A 19,882-nucleotide genomic window follows, 5' to 3' on the forward strand; every position below is an offset into this window, starting at 1 on the left:
TGTCTCTTAATTGAGCATCTTTGGTACTTAACAATTACTCTTCCTGGTGAGGTTGAGGTGGGTGGGGTAAGAAATGAAGCTGACTCATTTATTTAAGTTAGTACTTAATTATATATTGTGTTTCCCATAGTGAACTTAAATGTCAGTCTTCCCCACCCAACTGATGTATACAATCCTTACAGGCAGAAACCATTCTTCTTCCTTTCCTGATATATACCGAGGTCCTAAATATGTTTATTTCCTTTCCTTCCCTATCTCACACAGTGCTGAGAATGTAGTAATGTTCATTAAAGTCTTAATTGAATGAGATTTATAAATCTCATACTTTCATGCCTGAAATAAAGGAGAGTGGTGCTATATGTAATCATTGTCTTTGTACATTCCATGAGTTGTGTTTGCCTGGTGAGGAAATGAGAGAAAATCACCTGGGATGGGAGCAGGGCCAGCTGTTCTGCTAAAAATCCCTGTACATCTGCTCCTTCACAGCTTAATTTGAGAAATTAAAAAAAATTAATGTCTTACTAAAAGCTTTACTTGAGATATAATGGGCATAAAATTAATTGCACTTATTAACTGTACAGGTTGATAAATTTCAATATGTGATCACCTGTGAAACATCACCACAATCAAGCTTTTTCATAATCCACTACCCAAAGTTTCCTCATGCTACTTTGTTATCCCTCCTTTCCATCCCTCCCCACCCAACCCCCATTGCCCAAGCAACCACTGATTTACTTTTTGTCATTATAGGTTAGTTTCCGTTTTCTAGAATTAATGGAAACAATTTCAAAGTCATAGGAAAGTTGTAAGTACAGTAGCAAAAACTTTTCTTGGGGCGCCTGGGTGGCTCAGTGGGTTAAAGCCTCTGCCTTCAGCTCAGGTCATGATCTCAGGTTCCTGGGATTGAGCCCCCACATCAGGCTCTCTGCTCAGAGGGGAGCCTGCTTCCCCCTCTCTCTCTGCCTGCCTCTCTGCCTGCTTGTGATCTCTGTCTGTCAAAAAAAAAAAAACAAGTAAAATCTTAAAAAAAAACACAAACTTTTTTCTTGAACTATTTGAGAATAAGCTGCTGATTAGATAACCCAACAATCCTGAACACTTTAGTGTGTGTTTTTGGCAAGCAAAGACATTCTCCTGTATAAATGCAATATAACCAATGAAATTAGGAAGTAAACACTGAATAATTATTAGTGTCTAATTCTCACACCACTCTCAAATTTTACTGGTGGTGTCAATAATTTCTGTGTAGTGAAACGATCCAGTTTGGAATTATATATTACATATGGTGCATTTGGTAATCAGATTTCCCTCATCACTGTTTTTCAGGAACGGTTTCTTAGTCTTTTTTTTGCCTTTCATGACTCTAACATTTATGAAGATTACAGGTCAGTTTGTAGAATGGCACTCAATTCAGGCTTTTTGATGTTTCCTCGCAATCAACTTTTATAGATTTTTGCATAAATAACACAGAAATGATTTTGATTTTTCTTGTTGCGTCCTACCAAGTGGTCTACAATTTCTCTTTATCCTTTTATTGATGTTGGCCGCTTTAATTACAATGGTGTCTGCCAGCCTTCTCTATGTAAAGTTATTCTCTTTCCTTTTGTAATCCCGTTCCTCATAAAAATTTCAGTTTTTTCATTTATTCATATTAGTATGAGCTCATAGTATTTAGTCTTGCCTTTTATTTGTTACTTTTTAGTGAGTTTAGTGTAGAAACAGCATACCTTTTTTCTCAGTAGCTTTTTTAAAAAATATTTTATTTATTTATTTGAGAGAGGGAGAGACATTGAGAGAGAGTGTTCATGAAAGAGGGAGAGAGACAAGGAGACTCTGGTAAGCATGGAGCCTGACATGGGGCTTGATTCCACGACCTGAGATCATGACCTGAGCTGAAATCAAGAGTTGAATGCTTAACTGATTGAGCCACTCAGATGCCCTAAAACAGTATACCTTTTAAAAGACTTTCTGTTGGGGCACCTGGGTGGCTCAGTGGGTTAAAGCCTCTGCCTTCAGCTCAGGTCTTGATCCCAGCTGGGATCAGGGCTCTGATCAGCAGGGCTCTGCTCAGCACATCAGGGCTCTGCTCATCAGGGAGCCTGCTTCCCCCCTCCCCCTCTGCCTACCTCTCTGCCTACTTGTGATCTCTGCCTGTCAAATAAATAAATAAAATCTTCAAAAAAATTAAAAAAAAAAAAAGACTTTCTGTTAACAGAGTTGACAAACAAATGGCACATGTTCTGGCCATGTGTTTTCATGAACAGAGTTTATTGGAACATAGCTGTGTCCGTTCATTAATATGTTATCTCCATATGCTTTGATTCTACAGTGGCGGAATTCAGTAGTTGCTAGAAGAAACTATATGGCCTCTAAGTCTAAAATATTTACCATCTGGCTAGAAAAATTTGCTGACACCAGTTCTATACCAATTTTTTTCTCTTTAAAAAAGACATCTTGATTAATTTTTATGTAATTTACCATATAAATATTCTAGCTGGGGTGGATTATACAAATACTGAATGAACCTCTGTGCACTAGAGCTATGTGCTGAGGACTCTGTGAACTCGGGCACTGTGGAATATTTACAGCTTTCAAGGGAAACGCAGTGATATTTGAGATCTTTGAGACACTGAGAAGACTATGAGCTCAAGGTTATTTGCCATTTCAACACGAGGTCACACTATATTTACCTCTGTGGCATTGTATCTTTGCAAAGTGGTGGTTTTGCTAAACAAAATACTATGCCCAAATCAGTATGGAACAGGAAATGAGGTGTGCCAATGTGCAGTCTAAATACAACATTTGAGAAGTTGTGTAATGTCCTACAGATATACAGATTTCATTGGTAAGCAGTTGTGGTTCTTTAAGAATGGTGTACTTTTTCTTTCAAATTATGTGTATCATTTTTTCAAATGGCTGCTAAGTTGCTGGAACGTGAACGACTTAATAAGTTGTAAACAGAGCTATTAACACATTACTTTTGACTTAGAAACACCTGAAAAAATTCCTGGCCATTCTTAGTTACATTGAACTGAAAAGTTCCTATACTGGGATCTGTATTAGACACTAGATCAGAACTAGAACTAGATTAGACAAGATCAGAATCATAATTCATGCCCTCAAGTTGCTCACTGTCTAGTGCAGACAGGTTATAATGCAAAATGCCAAGCTAGAGAAGATCAGTTGTTATATGTGTGTACACACACTCACACACACTTACACACATGTGCACGTGCACACATACACAGCACAGTAACATTGAAAGGTAAAGCACCCCTGTGTCCACCAGAAAAATAGGAAAAGTTCCAAAGGAGAAAATACTTGACTTGGGCTTGAAGAGTGCTTATGAAGGAGGATATATCTGTGGGAAGTGTTCCAGGGAGAATGAAGGCATGCGCAATGCAGAGAGATGTGAGGGGATATAGCAAATGTAGCAATTCAACATGGCTGAGCACTGAGTAAACATGGAGGAAAGTAGCAGGAGCAAAGGGCATCTGACAGGCAAGGCCTAGACCAGGAAGGGCTTTTTCTGTCATAATGAGGAGTTTGGCTTTTTGTCTTGGACATAATGGGAAGCCCTTGAAGAGTTTAAGGTGGTTAAATTATATTCGCCTATTAAAGAGATTGTCTATCTAGAGAGGAGCCCAGGGGATGAATTGGGGAGGATAGGATGGGTGAGATGAGAAGCAGGGGGATTAGTTAGAATGAGAGCTTTGTGTGGGGGGGACGGCCTGATCCAGAGGAATGACAAAGGATAATATGAGGCCAAGAGAGAGAATATAAGTTTATGGCCTCTATTCCCATTTTGCTTTTGTTATCTCTGTTAAGAAAGTATAGAAATAAATATTAAGATAAAGAAGGTGAAGCCTAGGATAGGTGAATAGGTAAGTTGAATCTAGAGTAGGGACTGGCAAACTTGATCTGTAAAGGGTCTGATAGTAAATATTTTAGGCTGTGGGGTCTATACAGACTCTGTTGAAAACTACTGACTTCACTGTAGCGTGAAAGAAGGCATAGGCACTATATAAATGAATAAGCTGGCTCTATTCCAATAACACTTTATTTACAAAATTAGGTGACGGACTGGATTGGCTTGTAGACTGGAGTTTGCCAGTCCTTGATCTACAGCACTGAGTAAACATAGTGAATAAATTGCTAGACCTTTGAAAGTTTTATCAGAGAAGCAGTGTAGAATAGTAGAGTAGCTGCAAGGTAAGATCAACTAATCTGTCTTTTTATCATAGAAGGAAAGAATATAAATTTCACAAATTCTGACAGTAAACTTGATGCTGAGTATGAAAGAAATCGAAATTGGATTATTAGAGGAGTTGTGAATACTAAGGGAATTTGTCACTAGGAGGCAGCACGAGTTCACTAAAAACGATTCATGCCAGACAAAATTAATTTTCTATTTTAGCTATTGTAAGTAGGCTCTCTTGGAGGAGTGTCAGGGATAGTGTTTTGGTATTTAAGCAGAGCTTTTGACAAGGTCTTTCATGATACTGCTTTGAGTAAGTTGTATGATAACATCGTTAAGTGAATTTGTGATTGGAGCCTTCCTACAGCATAGAAGTAATGGATTCATAATCACCAGCTTCTAGAAAAATCTGTACTGGCATGCCTTGAGGCTTTTTCTTTGAGCCTCTTTGATTCAAAGTTTTTGTTAGTGACGGAATGAGAATATTTCTGTTATTCTGATACAATATGTGATTGACAGCAACTCAAGAACTTGGGGATCCTGATAAACTGGCTAATCAAAACGGAATCCCAAAGTAGCTCAGTGATTTACAGCAGGGTTTGGCAAACTATAGCCAGTGGGCTAGATCCATCCTGCAGACTGTTTTGGAACAAGAGAAGAATGGTTTATTTGTTTTTAAAGCATTGTATTAAGAAAGTAAAGAACAGAAAAACAACATGTGACAGATCTTTTGTGGTTCACAGAGCCTCAAGTATTTACTATTTGGCCCTTTATAGAAAAAAATTTGCTGACCTCTAGTGTAGAAAAAAAAAAAAAGCAGAATTTAGCAAGATAAAAATAGATACATTGAAAATCCTGGACTTTACTCCATGACAAACAATTCTCAGCACAAATGCAAATTTATGTGAGATGAGATTTAGCAAATTAAGTTCAGATTGATTTAATTGTGAGATGGGATTGTTAGAAGTTAAATAATTTAAAACAATCTTATCAAAATAGAGAATTCAGAAAAGTTGAGATGGTAGTCCCCATTTTTTTCTTCAATGATCAGATTATACCTGAACTATTAGTTTTAGAGGAGTGATAACAAACTGATGTATTTCCAGAGAAGCTGGCACAATTCGTTGACAGAGAAGACATAAGGAAGATACTGCAGTGGTCTTCAAATATATTCACAACTGTCTGTAAAAAAAGAGAACAGACACTGTATAGACAATTGTAGGATAGAGAATATACATTGTATAGAATTTTTTCCTTTTAATTTCTGAGGCAGTATTTTGCTAAACAGGCACTATTCTCAGAATTCTGAAACAGGCACAATTTCACAATTTCTAATGTTTTCACTTGAGACACAAAATTAGCTGGCTTAATATGACCTTGTTTACCATTTGCCCTCCAAAAATTGGAACAGTCTGAGACAGACATGAGTTTTCTATGGTGGGAGCTGTTACTAACGTTCCCTGTTACCTTTTGATCATCCTCTTTTTGTCAGGTGGGAGGATTCTTTCCCCCTCCCCTTTGAATTTAAGTGTAGCCATGCAACGTGCTTTGACCAATGAAATGTGAGCAGAAGTAATGTTTGTAGTTTTCAGGCAGCAGCTTTTAAAAGCCAAAGTGTGATTTTCACTGCTTTTCTCCTGTTGTGGTGGCCCTCATGGGCGCATGGATTGAGTTGAAGATGCCACCGGATCACGGCACCCAGGAATACTTAGCACTGCAAGGAGGACAGTTGCAGGGCTCTTTGCATGATCAAGATGTAAACTTTTGTCGTAAGCCAGTGTAAATTTTGAAGTTATGGCAGCATAACCTAGCTTGTTCTGGCTTTTTACCCCCCCCTAGTATTTAACAGCTAATATCCCCAGGCCAAGAGAAGTTAGGTAATATGGCTTCCAGCCTTTGCTCTGACATTAACTAGGACCTAGACAGATCAGTTTTATCTGTTAAAAAAAAGACTGTTTGAATGAAAAATATGGACTGCCTCTTCTAGACAAAAACTCTGCTTTTAAAGTCTATTTTAATATTTGCTGTAGTCAGGGAAAATAATGTCTTTTATAACTAACCATCCTACGGTATATGGTTAAAAACCCACATTGCCATTTATTTTCTTTAATTTCACTTCATAAATTACTGCATACATTAGGACTACTATTATTTATTTGGAGAAAAACTTTTTCTCATATAAAATATGCATTTTGTAGAGCCTTAATAGTCTGCTAAGAGTATAATCTAAGTTATCAAACACCTATTAAATCACTGTACTTATTAATTATTTTGAAATCATTTCTACATTTTATCTTCATGAACAGACTAAAGTAAGAAAAAAAGATTTTATCCTAGATAGATCCTTTTGCTTTGCTATATAAAGAATATGGCTTTTATCCCAGAAATTGAACTATTATCATGAAGATGCCAGAAGTTTACAGTTTTTTCCTTCTTACCAACAGATTTATAGCTCATCTTTACATTTGGAGGTTTATTTTTGTTTCCAAGTTCAGTTACTCTATAATTATTTGGGCTGAAATATAGTCATTAGATGTATAAACTCCTTAAAACAATATTTGAGTTGATTTGGCATGTATCCAGTTTTCTTAGGTTTAGCCTTCCTTTTAAAGTCCTACTGCCTTTAATAGAAGCTCAAATTCTTTTTGGAAATCTGATGAAATCATCTCTCAAATATGTGTAGGACGTGATCCATACAGTTTCCAGTACTGTTTGAAATTGACTCTTTGAATAACCAATCTGTTTCTAGTTCACATTTTATAGATGAGTCAACAATCAAACATCGATATATTTTGCCTTTAAAAAAAATTTGTTCTGAAATAGGTTATACTTAATAGGTACCGAATCAGTACTTACTGAACAGAAGAGTTTAATATAGTTGTTATTCTAGCTATATTGTGAAGCTAGGAATCAAGCTTCTGAATGTTTTCTTGAGTTTGCCTCAGAAGCTCTACCTAGTCTTCAAACACCAAGAATAACTATTTTCCATATCATAAAAGATTTTTTTAAAAGGTTTTATTTATTTATTTGAGAGGGAGAGAATGAGAGAGAGAGAGAGGGAGCATGAGAGGGGGAAGTCAGAGGGAGAAGCAGACTCCCCGATGAGCAGGGAGCCCGATGCCTGACTCGATTCTGGGACTCCAGGGTCATGACCTGAGCTGGAGGCAGTCACTTAACTAACTGAGCCACCCAGGCGCCCTCGTAAAAGATTTTAAATTCACCACAAGTCACATTCATTTTCCATTCCCTTTAAAACAATTAAATCACAGCAGATTGCTATTGACTTTTTACCTTTCCTTTTATATCTTTCTAAAATCAGTTAAAATACATTTAAACTTGTCCTTATTATAAAAAATTCAAATTCCATTTCTCAGAAGCTATGGCTTCTGGTCCCGATCCTGGCTTTGTCACTAGCTCTGTGACCTTGTATAAATTAATTAACCTTCTCAGAGTATTCAGTACCTCATTTCTAAAATTAGAGTCTTCCAGTGGGTGCATTTCTAGTTTTCTAACTTTTTGATAATTTCTCTTTGTGTATTTTTTATGTCCTTCTTTCATTTAGGCCTTTTCTTTGCTATCAGAAGTATTTATAATAGCTAACCCCCTAGAATACATTTTCATGGCATCTTTGACCTTCCTTAATTCTAGCATGATAAATATACTGGTCAGGCTAGCTAGATTATGCTGTAGAAACAACTTCCCTGACCTCAGTGAATTAAAGCAATTAAGTTTATTTCATGTTCGTACTGCCTGTTTGCAGTATGTATGTATGTATTATGTGGTCTGGAAACTTTGCTCTGTGTTGTCTTCATTCTAGAACCAAGGCCTTCAAAGTACCCACCATGTGGAGCTTTGCAGATTCTGTAGCAGAGGTGAGAGAGAGAACAGCTATCCCATACGTTGTCTTTAAAAGCTTCCTTCCGAGTAAACTTCCCCCAGAAATAAACACATGTGATTTTGTTCATCTGACATTGGTTAAAGAAAATGACAGCACCTAACTGATAAGGGTTATCAGTTGCTATCTTACAATATGGCCTGGATGTGGGAAGACACAGGAATATTTGATGAACAGCTGTCATGACTATATATTATGTTTTAAATCAAATGCTGCCTTCTGATAGGGATGGAAATCAGTACCACACTTATGGAGGGCAATTTGTAAACATATCAAGATATGTTTACATATCTTGAAATATGTCTTCCATTTAATTTAGTGGTTCCAGTTTTAGGAAATTATTGGACAGATATATGGAGATGTGCATTTAATAATCAATTCTTTAAATATATATTGACTATCTGTAATGTGCCAGGAGTTGACATGGTCCATACCTTCAATGAACTCCTGGGGTAGGAGAGGGGAGAGAGAGTAGCAGAGATTTAAATGAAACAGGAAGTGCTGTAGTGGGAAATTTAGGGTGCTATGAAAGCAAATGGGAGAAAGTCTTCTGGCCTGTTTTTCAGTTGCCTGATTCTCTCTTCAGTTTTGTACAATATGCTCTTCAGCTCCCCTCCATTAGATTTTTCATTTCGGTTTGTATAATTTTTCATTTCTGTAAGAGTTCTTCAAATGTGCTAGATTACTTTTTATGGTTTCTTATCTCTGAAGATATTTTCAAGCTCCATCTTTTAAGAAGGAATTGTTTTTCTCAAATTGCAACATCATTTTGAATACTTATAAATCCTTTTATATTAAAACTTAAAATTACATGTTTATAATTTACTAAAATTTTACTATCTTCAGGGGAAAAAAACATGATCCATACTATGTATACAGATTGCCGCTTGAAAAAATATGTTTATAGGGAATACTGTAAGGTGATACAGAAATGATAAGATGTGAGTTAGCATGTGGGAATCATGGCTGATTTTTAAAATTTTTTCTAAACTTTAATGTTATTTTATAGTTTTTAGAATCTAAGAAATTAGACTGGCCAAATCAACTTAAAAACAAAGTAAAAGTAATAATATTAATGGACATAATTTATTAATATCAATGGAGAGTTCTAAAAAGCTTTCATACTTGTTTTAGTATTTAAAAAGCTCTGATTTACATCCATAGGTCAAATAAAAGTTTTGAGAAGTATAATTCTTGTTGTTTTTATCATCATAGTAGAAAGTTTTTAAGTCTTTATATGTGGAAATGTAAGTACATGGTATACAAAGAAAAACTATGTAAACCTGCTCCCCCCTCGCTTCTTGCCCTTCTCATTCTGTTTTCTGTCTTGTATTAGCTACGTCCATCACACATCAAAAGTTGGGAGTAGAGTTAAGAATATACAGTTCTTTAGAGTTGGGAAGGAAAAAGAATAAAGAGGAAAAGACTAAATTTCTATGAGGGCATATTTTCTGTTAGCAAGTAGTATGCTTCTCACAAAGAAAACCAGACCGGTAGAACCAAAGAAATCATATAGAAGAGGTTATATACTTAATAATGCTTGTAAACATTTTTTTGCTTTTAGGAAGAAGAAAGGCGTATCGCATCTGTTGTAGCCAAAAAGGAGGAAGAAAAGAAGCGGGAAAGTCATAAACAGTCCTTGCTTAAGGTACTTTTCCTAAAGTCTACATGCGTGTGCGTCCTAACCCTCACTGCCCTGAAACCGGCTTGCTTGTCAACTGGAAAAGCAGTTTCCCAACTTTGTAAAGTTTTCATTCCTATCGGTAGAATTTTTTGTAAATAAATACCCTTATAATGTTTATAAGTTACCTATAAATAAGCCTGTACTTGAGAAATGCAACATAATGTGCATTATAAAACACATGCAAAAGCTACAGATTTTAAGGGGAAGAGATAAAAACTAAATAGAACACAAGTTACAGGGTTTTTTTTCTACACCAGTGCATCACCTTGTGTATCCTTTTGCCATGTCACTTTATTTTGGAGACCCCTATAATCGACCATAATTTACTGAGATATTTTAATGAGCTCTGATACACGTTTTCTTTTTTAATAATTGCTTTTTAAATTAAAAAAACTATTAACTTCTCTTAAATAGAGGTGGTAAAGATTTTTGAGGATTTAGGAAGTAAAATTTGTTTCAAACTAGTTTCAAATGATTTATCATATCATGATTGTTTTCCTTAGAATATTTTCTATTAAAATATTTTATTCTTGCATCACAACTAAAATAAAGACAGCTTAAAGTTTATAGCTTGTATTATGCTCCTACTCTGTTCTAAAACTACAGATATCAGGCTGATTATCCTTACTCATTCTTGTCTTACGTAGATGCTTTTCTTTCTAAAATGAAAATGCCATTTAGAATTCAAAAGATGACTGGTAGGGATATGAAGTTGTACAAAATAAACTTAGGAAACAAGGGAACTTGTTGGGGCAATGGAAATGTATATCTTGATAGGTGTATGGGTTACACCGGTGTATGCCTTCCTCACAACTAATCAAAGACTACTTGAATCTGTGTGCTTTATTCTATGAAAACTACTCCTAAATTAACAAAACAGAACAAAAAAAACACTTGGTGCCAAGCCCTCTCAGCTTAAGACTACTACTTCAAAAGTATTTAGAACTCTTGATATTACTACAATTTTCTCATTTGCTATTATTTCTAACCTCTTGACTCCTCCCCAACTTTATCTGTTTTCCCCTCATCCCATTAATTAGACGTACCTAAGCCCCCTCTTGATATCTCTATCTTTACTGATTTAGCTGATAGAATTTTAGTCTTTTCCCTATTGGAATATTTCTAAGGGTTGGTCAAAAACACACTTTGGTTTATAGGAAATATAGTTGTAGGTAAAATTTTTAAAATGTGTAGGTAGGAGCAAGATTTACCATTGACAAATAATACTATTGGTAAACTTCCTGAATGGTTCATTTAGAAAAAATAATAGAGTTGATTCTTGAACAATATGAGTTTGAACTACACAGCTCCACTTGTTACATGGATTTTTTCAATAAATACAGTACAGTACTGTAAGTGTATTTTCTCCTCACGATTTTCTCAACATTTTGTTTTCTCTAGCTTACTTTATTATATGAATACAGTATATAATGCATCTAACATACAAAATGTGTTAATCAACTGTTTATATCATTGGTAAAGCTTTTATTAGTCAATGGTAGGCTATCAGTAGTTAAGTTTTTGATAAGTCCAAAATTTTACACAGATTTGCAGCCCCCCTGAGCCAACCCCCATGTTATTCAGGAGTCCTCTGTATTTCTGATCTTACAGCTCCAGTACATAAGCTGCATAAGTGAATGAATGGCCAAATGAATAAAAATATATAAGTAAATAAACAGACTAAAGCTGTCAGACAAAAAGAACACTTTTGTATTGTATTTTAAAGCATGGAAAGGCAGAATAAACAAATTCCATTGGTTTAGCTTTAAAGATACCAGTATAAGTTGAGCCTGGTATAGGCAACAAATTGCTCTTGACTACACTTCTGCACTGAAATTTTTTTTCTTATATACCCAATTCAGGTGCTGTTCATGCTCAGCATTTTTGGAAATATGCCATTGAACATTTAGCCAACATGGTTTGTACATGTTTGGAAAATTTGGAAACTTCAAAATATAGTGAATACTTCTCTTGAAGTCACTAAATAGGACTCTTTAATTATGAGGGTTATTTAGCTTTAAAATTTTTTAATTAGAGGAGAATCATGGGAAATCAAGAGACCTGGATTCTAGCCCTAGCCCAGATTCGAAATCCTGATACTGAAGATCATCAGCATTTGCTGGCTGTTGTTTCATTCGACAGCATGTCCTGATCATTAAGAAAAGTGGGTGGGTGGTTGCGAAGGGACCAGAAGAGTATCTTCTGTTGCTTTTCTGTCTTCCTGTTTTCCTTGCAACCTTGGAAATGCGTGGAAGTGATAGTTACAGGCTCTACTGGTGAGATATTGCTTGGACTATGAAGAGTAGACTCAAGTGGCAAAAGCTGCAAATTTGGAATCTTCTAAAATAATTGTCACCTTAACACAGACTTCACAATGTATTTTTACCTAGCTTTAGAAACATGACAATAACTGATATGCCAAATACATCCATGATCTTTGAGTGGAAGATTTTCTTCTGATACCCCCTTCTGCCTTGCAGAATCTATAGCCTTTCTCTGGCTGCTGCTGCTGCTGCTGCCTTTTTTTTTTTTTTTTCACCACAGATACCTAGAGCCCTTATGTGGTCCCCTGGTAAGCCAGTGACCAACCCTCATCTGACCCCAGGCTGTAATCCTATTTTAAAATATGTCTCCTCTTCCTGGCCTCAGTAAAAATATCCATTCTCTTAGTCAACCCGGTGTTGATCTAATTTCAATAAACCAAATAAAGGAAGCTTAAGTTTGAGGTGAGTATTGGAAAGTGTTTGTATTTTCAGAGTATCTTATAAATTTGCTAACAGACTCAGTGGTGTAAAGATATTGTGTATCTCTTTTTATAAGCACAACTATATCTCATTAAGAATATTTCTGCCAACTCCCAGTCAGCCAGAATACCAAATGCGTGGAGTCAACTTTATAGCCATCTGCCATTAACTTACTGCCCCTGACTCTTTCATAGTGGCCTGGTGCTGAGTAAAAGTGGCACTACTTGGGTTGAGAATTGGGTTGTACCATTTATCAATGAATACCTAAAATAGAGTTCCTTAAGGTAAGATGTTCTTTAGTATAGATTTGGGAGAAAAATTTCTTACAGTAAAATAGCAGATTCTACTTGCTTTAGATAAGGAAGATCTACATAAAATGTCCAAAAGTCTCAGAAGTATATGCATATTAAGTATAACCCATGTAACGATATAGAGAAATTTGAAATAACAAGTAAGCAATAGAAAAGGAATCCATGCTAAAAACAGTTTTAAACACAGAACTTTAAAAAAAATTTTAGTTTTAATTAAGCTTTGTCGTCACTTTTCATTCCTACCCAATGCAATTTTTCCTTGCTAGAATTTTAGGTTATCCAAATATAGGCAGAGAGATGGAACTAAAAATTTATTCTGCATGTATAAATGCACTGGAGAAACGGGCAAAGAATTTTCCTAACAGCCCTCCCTGATTCCCGAGGCAGTAGGTGTGGAGGGGTCAGTATCACACAGCTGATCTGTCATCGAATGGGTGCTCTCAGTACGGAGGGAAGGGAAGATGTTTATCCTCAGCGCTGTGACCACACTGACATGCCATTTAAAGATGTTAACTCTTAATAATGGACACTTTGCCAGATTATTGATTATTTTCCTTATCAATTTATATAAGCTGAGCAGAAACATTTCAACCTTGTACATTTTCTTTCAGTACTCTTCATCTGCTTTTCTCAACAAGTTTCTGTGAGAGAATGGAGCCCCAGCACCCTACCTAAGTCAGTGGTTCTCACAGCGAGGTCCAAGGAGCAGTAGCCTTAACAACAGCTGGGAGCTTTTAGAAATCCATGAGAGACTATGGACTCTGAAAAACAATCTGAGGGTTTTTAAGGGGCAGGAGGTGGGAGGAACCAGGTGGTGGGTATTGGAGAGGGCATGGATTGCATGGAGCACTGGGTGTGGTGCAAAAACAATGAATACTATTATACTGAAAATAAATTTTAAAAATTAAAAAAAAATTTTAAAAATAGCTGGTAATTGATGATTGAGAGAAAAAAAAAAGAAATGTAAATTCTCAAGCTCCACCTCAAACACAATAAATCAGGATGGGGTGAGAACTAGCAACTGGTGTTTTCATAAGTTCTCCAGGTAATTTGAGGCACACTAAAGTCTGAAAAACACTATCCCAAGGCACCCATTGCATGTAATAAATTAACTTCTTTGGTATTCATCTGGGATGCTACTAGTTGCCTAGAAATATTTCAACCTAGTACAATTTCTTTTAGTAGTCTGTATGTAATTTTAGTTTTCAGACCTTGTAATTCATGCTGTGAAGCGTGGAACATGGATCAATCCCTCTTCTTCTCCCCACCTCTCAACCAAGATTATTCCATCGTACTAGTCTGAATTATTGGGTAGGAAAATTAAAATATTATTAGTTTTCTTCTTACTATGTTTAAACACAAAGGCATATAAATTTCTTTCAAATTAAAATCTTAGATAACAGATGTGAGAATTTCTGTCAAACTTTTAGATAGTGAATTTTCATTTTTTTCAATGAGAATAATCATTGTTTGTGTGTGAATTTTTCTCTTTAAGTGTGATAGACCACTGTTAAGGTGTTTGAATGCACAGGGTAAATAAAGGCCACTTGTATTTTAGAGTACCTATTTGTAGCTGCTTTTAAGGAATATACGCCTTTTAAAAGTCTAAGTGGTATAAACAACAGGCTTCAGGGATACCATCCTGCTACAAAAATTGCATTATATAATTCTTGTCACACTGAACTTTTTCATAGGAGAAGAAAAGGTTAACAATTAACAACGTAGCTCGAAAGTGGGACTTGCAACAGAATCGAATACCCAATATTGCTCCAAATCAAGATAGAAAAGTTTCTGACTCTCCTCAGGACCCCTCTCAGCTCCATGGAAGCACCGTCTCCGCATTTCCAGAGGAAACAGGGTATGCAATGGTATTCTTTCCAGGTACTAGTGTCTTCGGAGAACCGAATTTGGAGCAGAAATGGGAAACCATTTCACATACAATTATTTAGAAATAGTTTTCTTAAGAAAACCTTCTGAGATTAGAAGTTTAAATTTAAAAGTGAAGACAGAAACGCTGGAAATATAAATTGACCCCTAATTAAAACACCCTTCCATGGTTTCCTATTTTTCAGAGGAAAAAAAATATCTAGATTATTTAACGTAGCCTAGGAGGATCTATTTCATCCCATCCCATCAGCCACTGTTGCCATGCTGCATCAGTGACTTGCAGGTCAGTTACTCCCTACCTCAGAGCCTTTCTCCTGCAAACAGTCATCTTGTCCCTGCCGCTACTTTCCTCCCCTGCCCTAGCTGATGCCAGTCCGAAGGTCTCAAAGTTAAGCCTCACATCCTCTGAAAAGCCTTCCCCAACTACCTCTTGCAGAACTTGGCTAGATCGGCTAGATCAAATACCTCTTATCTCTCAGTACTGTGGACTTCCCCTTCTCAGCACTTACCATAGCCATACTTAAATAACTAGTGGATAATTAGTTTCATATCTGTCTTCCCCACTGGAGTGTAAGCTTGAAGAGGAAAAGAATCCTGATTCTGTTTCTTGATTGTCTTGCTCTCTTTCATGTCCCCAGCAGCCAGCACAAAACTTTATTCCTAACTCGTAGTAATTAAGCAATTTTGGCATAAAATTTAAATAATTACTCTAGCTGGACTCTATACTCTCTATCTATTCCAGTGGCTCACAGCCTCTTCTACAACGTATGTGTCGCATAATCTATAGCCCCTGGTTTATGAGAAAATCTGAGTACACTATGAAGATTTTACATCTTTCTCTTCCTCTTAAGAAAGCATATTGGAATCAAGTAAATGAGAGAGATAAAGCTTAAAAATGTATAGTTTATAATTTTAAAAACATAATAATTTATATATTTATATAATTTAAAACAAAATCTAAAAATCAAAGATAGAATGCATTTCAGTTTTGTTTCATTTGATGAAACTCCATTATCTAATGACCTTAACCAAATTCTGAAGCACACCTCATACTAAATGTAGCTTTTCTTTCAAGTTTTCAGATCATAGTTTTTAAACTTTTCATATTTCAAGAATGTCATGAAGAAAATAATGAGGCATTACACTAATAATTTGGAAGTTCTCTTGGAGTTAAAGAATGTGACATATATTTAGACAAATACACTTCAAAAATTTTCATTATAGGATTAATTTATATTGATCAGTGTACTTCCTTCAGCACTTGGGTATTGTATCCACATGTCAAACTTCTCAGCTCTTTCTTCTAGCTTCTTCTAGCTCTTGAGCTAGCAAAATAAAGTTAAAAGAAGAGAAATTTTAATTAAGTGATAATTTATATAACAAATATATATATTATTCTTATATTGCCCTAGAGCTTTATTTAATGTCATTTTACTTGGTCAGAACTATAACACTTTTTAAAGTTAAAACTTTAAGCTCTGAGCTTTAGATTTATGAAGTACTATACAAGTCAGTTTCTGACTGCTTTTTCTAAAAAACATTTTTCCTATCTTCCTTAAGAAGTTTTCTTACATCCAATCTTATCCAAATAATTTTATACATTATATTCTAAAATTTTAATAAGGTTTTAAAAGTTCATCCTTTCTACATCAACTTTATTTTTATACATAGTGTTAGGTAAGAGTCTAACTTGATTTTATTTCAGTTCAATTTGGTAATAGCATTTTTACTTAAAGTATTCTATTTTTTAATGAGAATATCATTTTCATCTTAAATTACATTCCTATAAATATTTGGATAGATTCTAGAGTATTTTTTAAGGATTTATTTATTGGAGAGAGAGAGAGAGCATGAGTGGGAGGGGCAGAGGGAGAGGGAGAATCTCAAGCAGACTTTATGCTAAGCACAGAGCTGGATGCAGGACTCAATTTCAGAACCTCGATATCATGACCCGAGCTGAAATTAAGAGCTGGATGCTCAACAAACTGAGTCACCCAGGCAACCCCATTTCTGGACTTTCTATTCCATTTCACTAATCTATTTATCCATTTTAATGACAATACCGAAACTGCTTGATTATAGTGGTTTCATAGTAAGTCTTAATATCTATGTAGGGGAAATCTGCTTTCATTATTCAAAGTTTTAATTCTCACACACTTGTTCTTCCATATGACCTTTAAAATCATTTCATCTACTGATACAACATTCTGCGTTAATTATACTTCAGTGAACAATTATTTAATTAAATGGAAATGCTAAGAATTATATCTAAATGACATTTAAGTTATTCATTTCAGAAGTATTGACATTCTTAAGATAATAAATCATCACTTTAAAAACCATGGTATATCTCCATTTTTTCAAGTCTTGTTTGATATCCAGAGGGAGCTAATTAGGGAAGTGTTGAAAGATTGAAGGAAAATTCTGAGGAACTAAATGAGGTTAGAGACCATGAAATTGCAGCAACTATAGTCATAATTGTTGAATGATATTCCAGGAGCACAGAGTAGGTATAACAGTAGAGAAGCTCTATGTTTGTTAAAGAGTAAGGAGGAAAAGGATCAAAGGTAAAGAATTAAAAATTCAACTAAAATGATAAAAGAAAGATATGATGGGTCATATGGTCTATGCTAGAATTTTAAAGTATTAAAAAATAGAAGGCTGCCATCAAAAGAAATGAAATCTTGCCATTTGCGACGACGTGGATAAAACTAGAGGGTATCATGCTTAGCAAAATAAGTCAATCAGAGAAGGACAACTATCATATGATCTCCCTGATATGAGGAAGTGGAGATGCACCATGGGGGGTTAAGGGGGTAGGAGAAGAATAAATGAAACAAGATGGGATTGGGAGGGAGACAAACCATAAGTGACTCTTAATCTCACAAAACAAACTGAGGGTTGCTGGGGGGAGGGGGGTTGGGAGAAGGGGGGTGGGGTTATGGACATTGGGGAGGTTATGTGCTATGGTAAGTGCTGTGAACTGTGTAAACCTGGTGTTTCACAGACCTGTACCCCTGGGGATAAAAATATATGTTTATAAAAAATAAAAAAAGTTAAAAAAATAGAAGGCTGCCAACAAATGAGAAAATTTAGTATTTCTGAAACTGGAAGTCTAAATGAAGTTGAAGACGAGAAGCATATGAAGGAGTGAGTTGAAATAGTGGGTACTTATGATCAGAGTTAAGTTTTGGGAGTTAAAGATTTTGAAGGTGGAACGCATCTAAGAGCAATTTGGAGGCCATTATTGTGGCTGGTGTGGGTTGTTAGAGAAGAGTAGAAGTAAGAGTCATCAGAGAGAGATCATTTGAAGCTGTTATTTTAGATATTGAAGTTAGTGATGGTAGAGCTGGGTGTAGAACTAGGGGCCAGTGTATTCAGCAGTCATCGGCCTTCTGTCCTTCCAGCCTAAGTCATTCATTCTATGCTCTTGTTACAGGGCCATTCACTGTTCATGTCTTACTAGGGTTGACAGCTACAGTGAGTGCAGAAGTGTCTTTGTTTATTAATTGGCACTTTTACCTGGCAAAACGATCTCTGATAGGTATGGATTGTAGTTAATATGATCTTCTCAACACTTTGAACTTTTTAGGCAGCTTATGGCCAAAAATTCTGTGACCCTCTAAAATAATTTAAACTTATAGAGTCTTTACTTTTATGGTCTCAAAGCAAGCATTCAGTTCCAAAAGAAAGAGGAAGTATCTGTTAGTGAAAATTGTTATGCCTTGTAGTTACTGCCAAGAGTTTCAGAATTTTTATTAGAAGTTCCACAAAGTCAAAGGCCTTTTAAGCAAGAAGAACAAAGGAAGAGTTTGGGAGAGATGGGAAAAGTGATGTGTGGGTTCAGTGGAGAAGATGTTGAGAACAGTAATGAATCATTGGAAAGGGATCCACAATTTCTGGCAAAAGATTTATTTTTTAACTGATGTAAGTTCAAAGTGCCATGGAGACACCATTACATTATCTTGGTCTGATCCTTTTAATGACTTAAAACTATGACATCAAGGAGACAAAGATGATATTTGAAGCCAGAAAAGTAAAACTGTAAAGACAGCAAATTATTAGCAAAACGTTAATGCAAAATTATTAATAACTTCTGGTGGTAATAGATAATTTCTTCAGCTTAGTTTCAATAGTCTGATTCATGTAAAATCTCTTACATCAGAAAGATAGAAATATTTCTAAAAGAGCTGATTATACCTTCGTATACCAGGGACTCTTAGTGGAGTGTCCAGACTGACTTCTTGAACTTTTAAGTTCTTATTTTATACTTGAACTCTCCACACCATTTGACATAGATGACACTCTTCATCTTGAAAAGCTCTTGGCATTGATTTTTCTGATAGCATATTCACCTGATTTTCCTTTTACTTATATGGCTGCTGTTTTTTGTTTGTTTGTTTGTTTGTTTAAATAATATCTTGCTAACTCCTTTTCAACCAAATCTCTAGCTGTATATTATGCTTTCTTTTATTGGTAACTTTTGTAATTTACTATAATTAAATCTCTGTTTCTTGTTCCCTTGCGCAAGATGAGTCTACCTTTTACTTCTCCCACATTTTTGCATTGCAACTTTCTCTGAGCTATATTTTTCTGGTTTCCCTAGTGATTTCTTTATTGAAGAGTTTATTAATTTCCATACACTTGTGAATTTTCCAGATTTCTCTCTGTTATAGATTTCTAGTTTTATTCATTGTTTTCAGAGATGTTTTATGTGAGACTTGTTTTGTGGCTTAACATATACTTTATTCTGAAGAATGTTCCACACACACTTGAGAAGAACAAAAATTCTAATGTCAGTGAGTAGAGTCTTCTATGTATGTTAGATCTAGTTGATTTATAGTGCTCTTGAAGTCCTCTATTTCCTTATTGATTTTTCTGTCTAGTTATTCTATCTATTATTGCAAGTAGGGTATTAAAATCTCCAACTATGATTGCAGAACTGTTGCTCCCTTCAATTCTGTCAGTTTTTGCTTTATATATTTTAGACGTTAAGTGCAGTATGTCTATAATTGTCACACATTCCTGATGGATTGACTCTTTTATCAATGTAAAATGTCCTTCTATGTCTCTTATAACAATATTTGACACAAAGTCTCTTTCGTCTGATATTAACAGCCACTCTAGCTCTTTTGGTTATCATTTGCATGGAATATCTTTCTC

The 19,882-nt window shown here is 35.4% G+C and overlaps 1 protein-coding gene across 3 annotated transcripts in view; it reads left to right on the plus strand.

The window, feature by feature from the left end:
- The window catches only part of LRRC49 (leucine rich repeat containing 49), a 163,790-nt gene that overhangs the window by 105,733 nt on the left and 38,175 nt on the right, over window positions 1–19,882 (plus strand). For all 3 annotated transcript variants that reach the window (XM_059371947.1, XM_059371948.1, XM_059371949.1), the window contains 2 exons: window positions 9,658–9,741; window positions 14,527–14,690. In XM_059371947.1, coding sequence (XP_059227930.1) covers window positions 9,658–9,741; window positions 14,527–14,690 — 248 coding nt within the window. The remainder of the gene's footprint in view (window positions 1–9,657; window positions 9,742–14,526; window positions 14,691–19,882) is intronic.

The sequence above is a fragment of the Mustela nigripes genome, chromosome 13, assembly GCF_022355385.1.
Source record: "Mustela nigripes isolate SB6536 chromosome 13, MUSNIG.SB6536, whole genome shotgun sequence".
In the NCBI taxonomy this organism is placed as follows: domain Eukaryota; kingdom Metazoa; phylum Chordata; class Mammalia; order Carnivora; family Mustelidae; genus Mustela; species Mustela nigripes.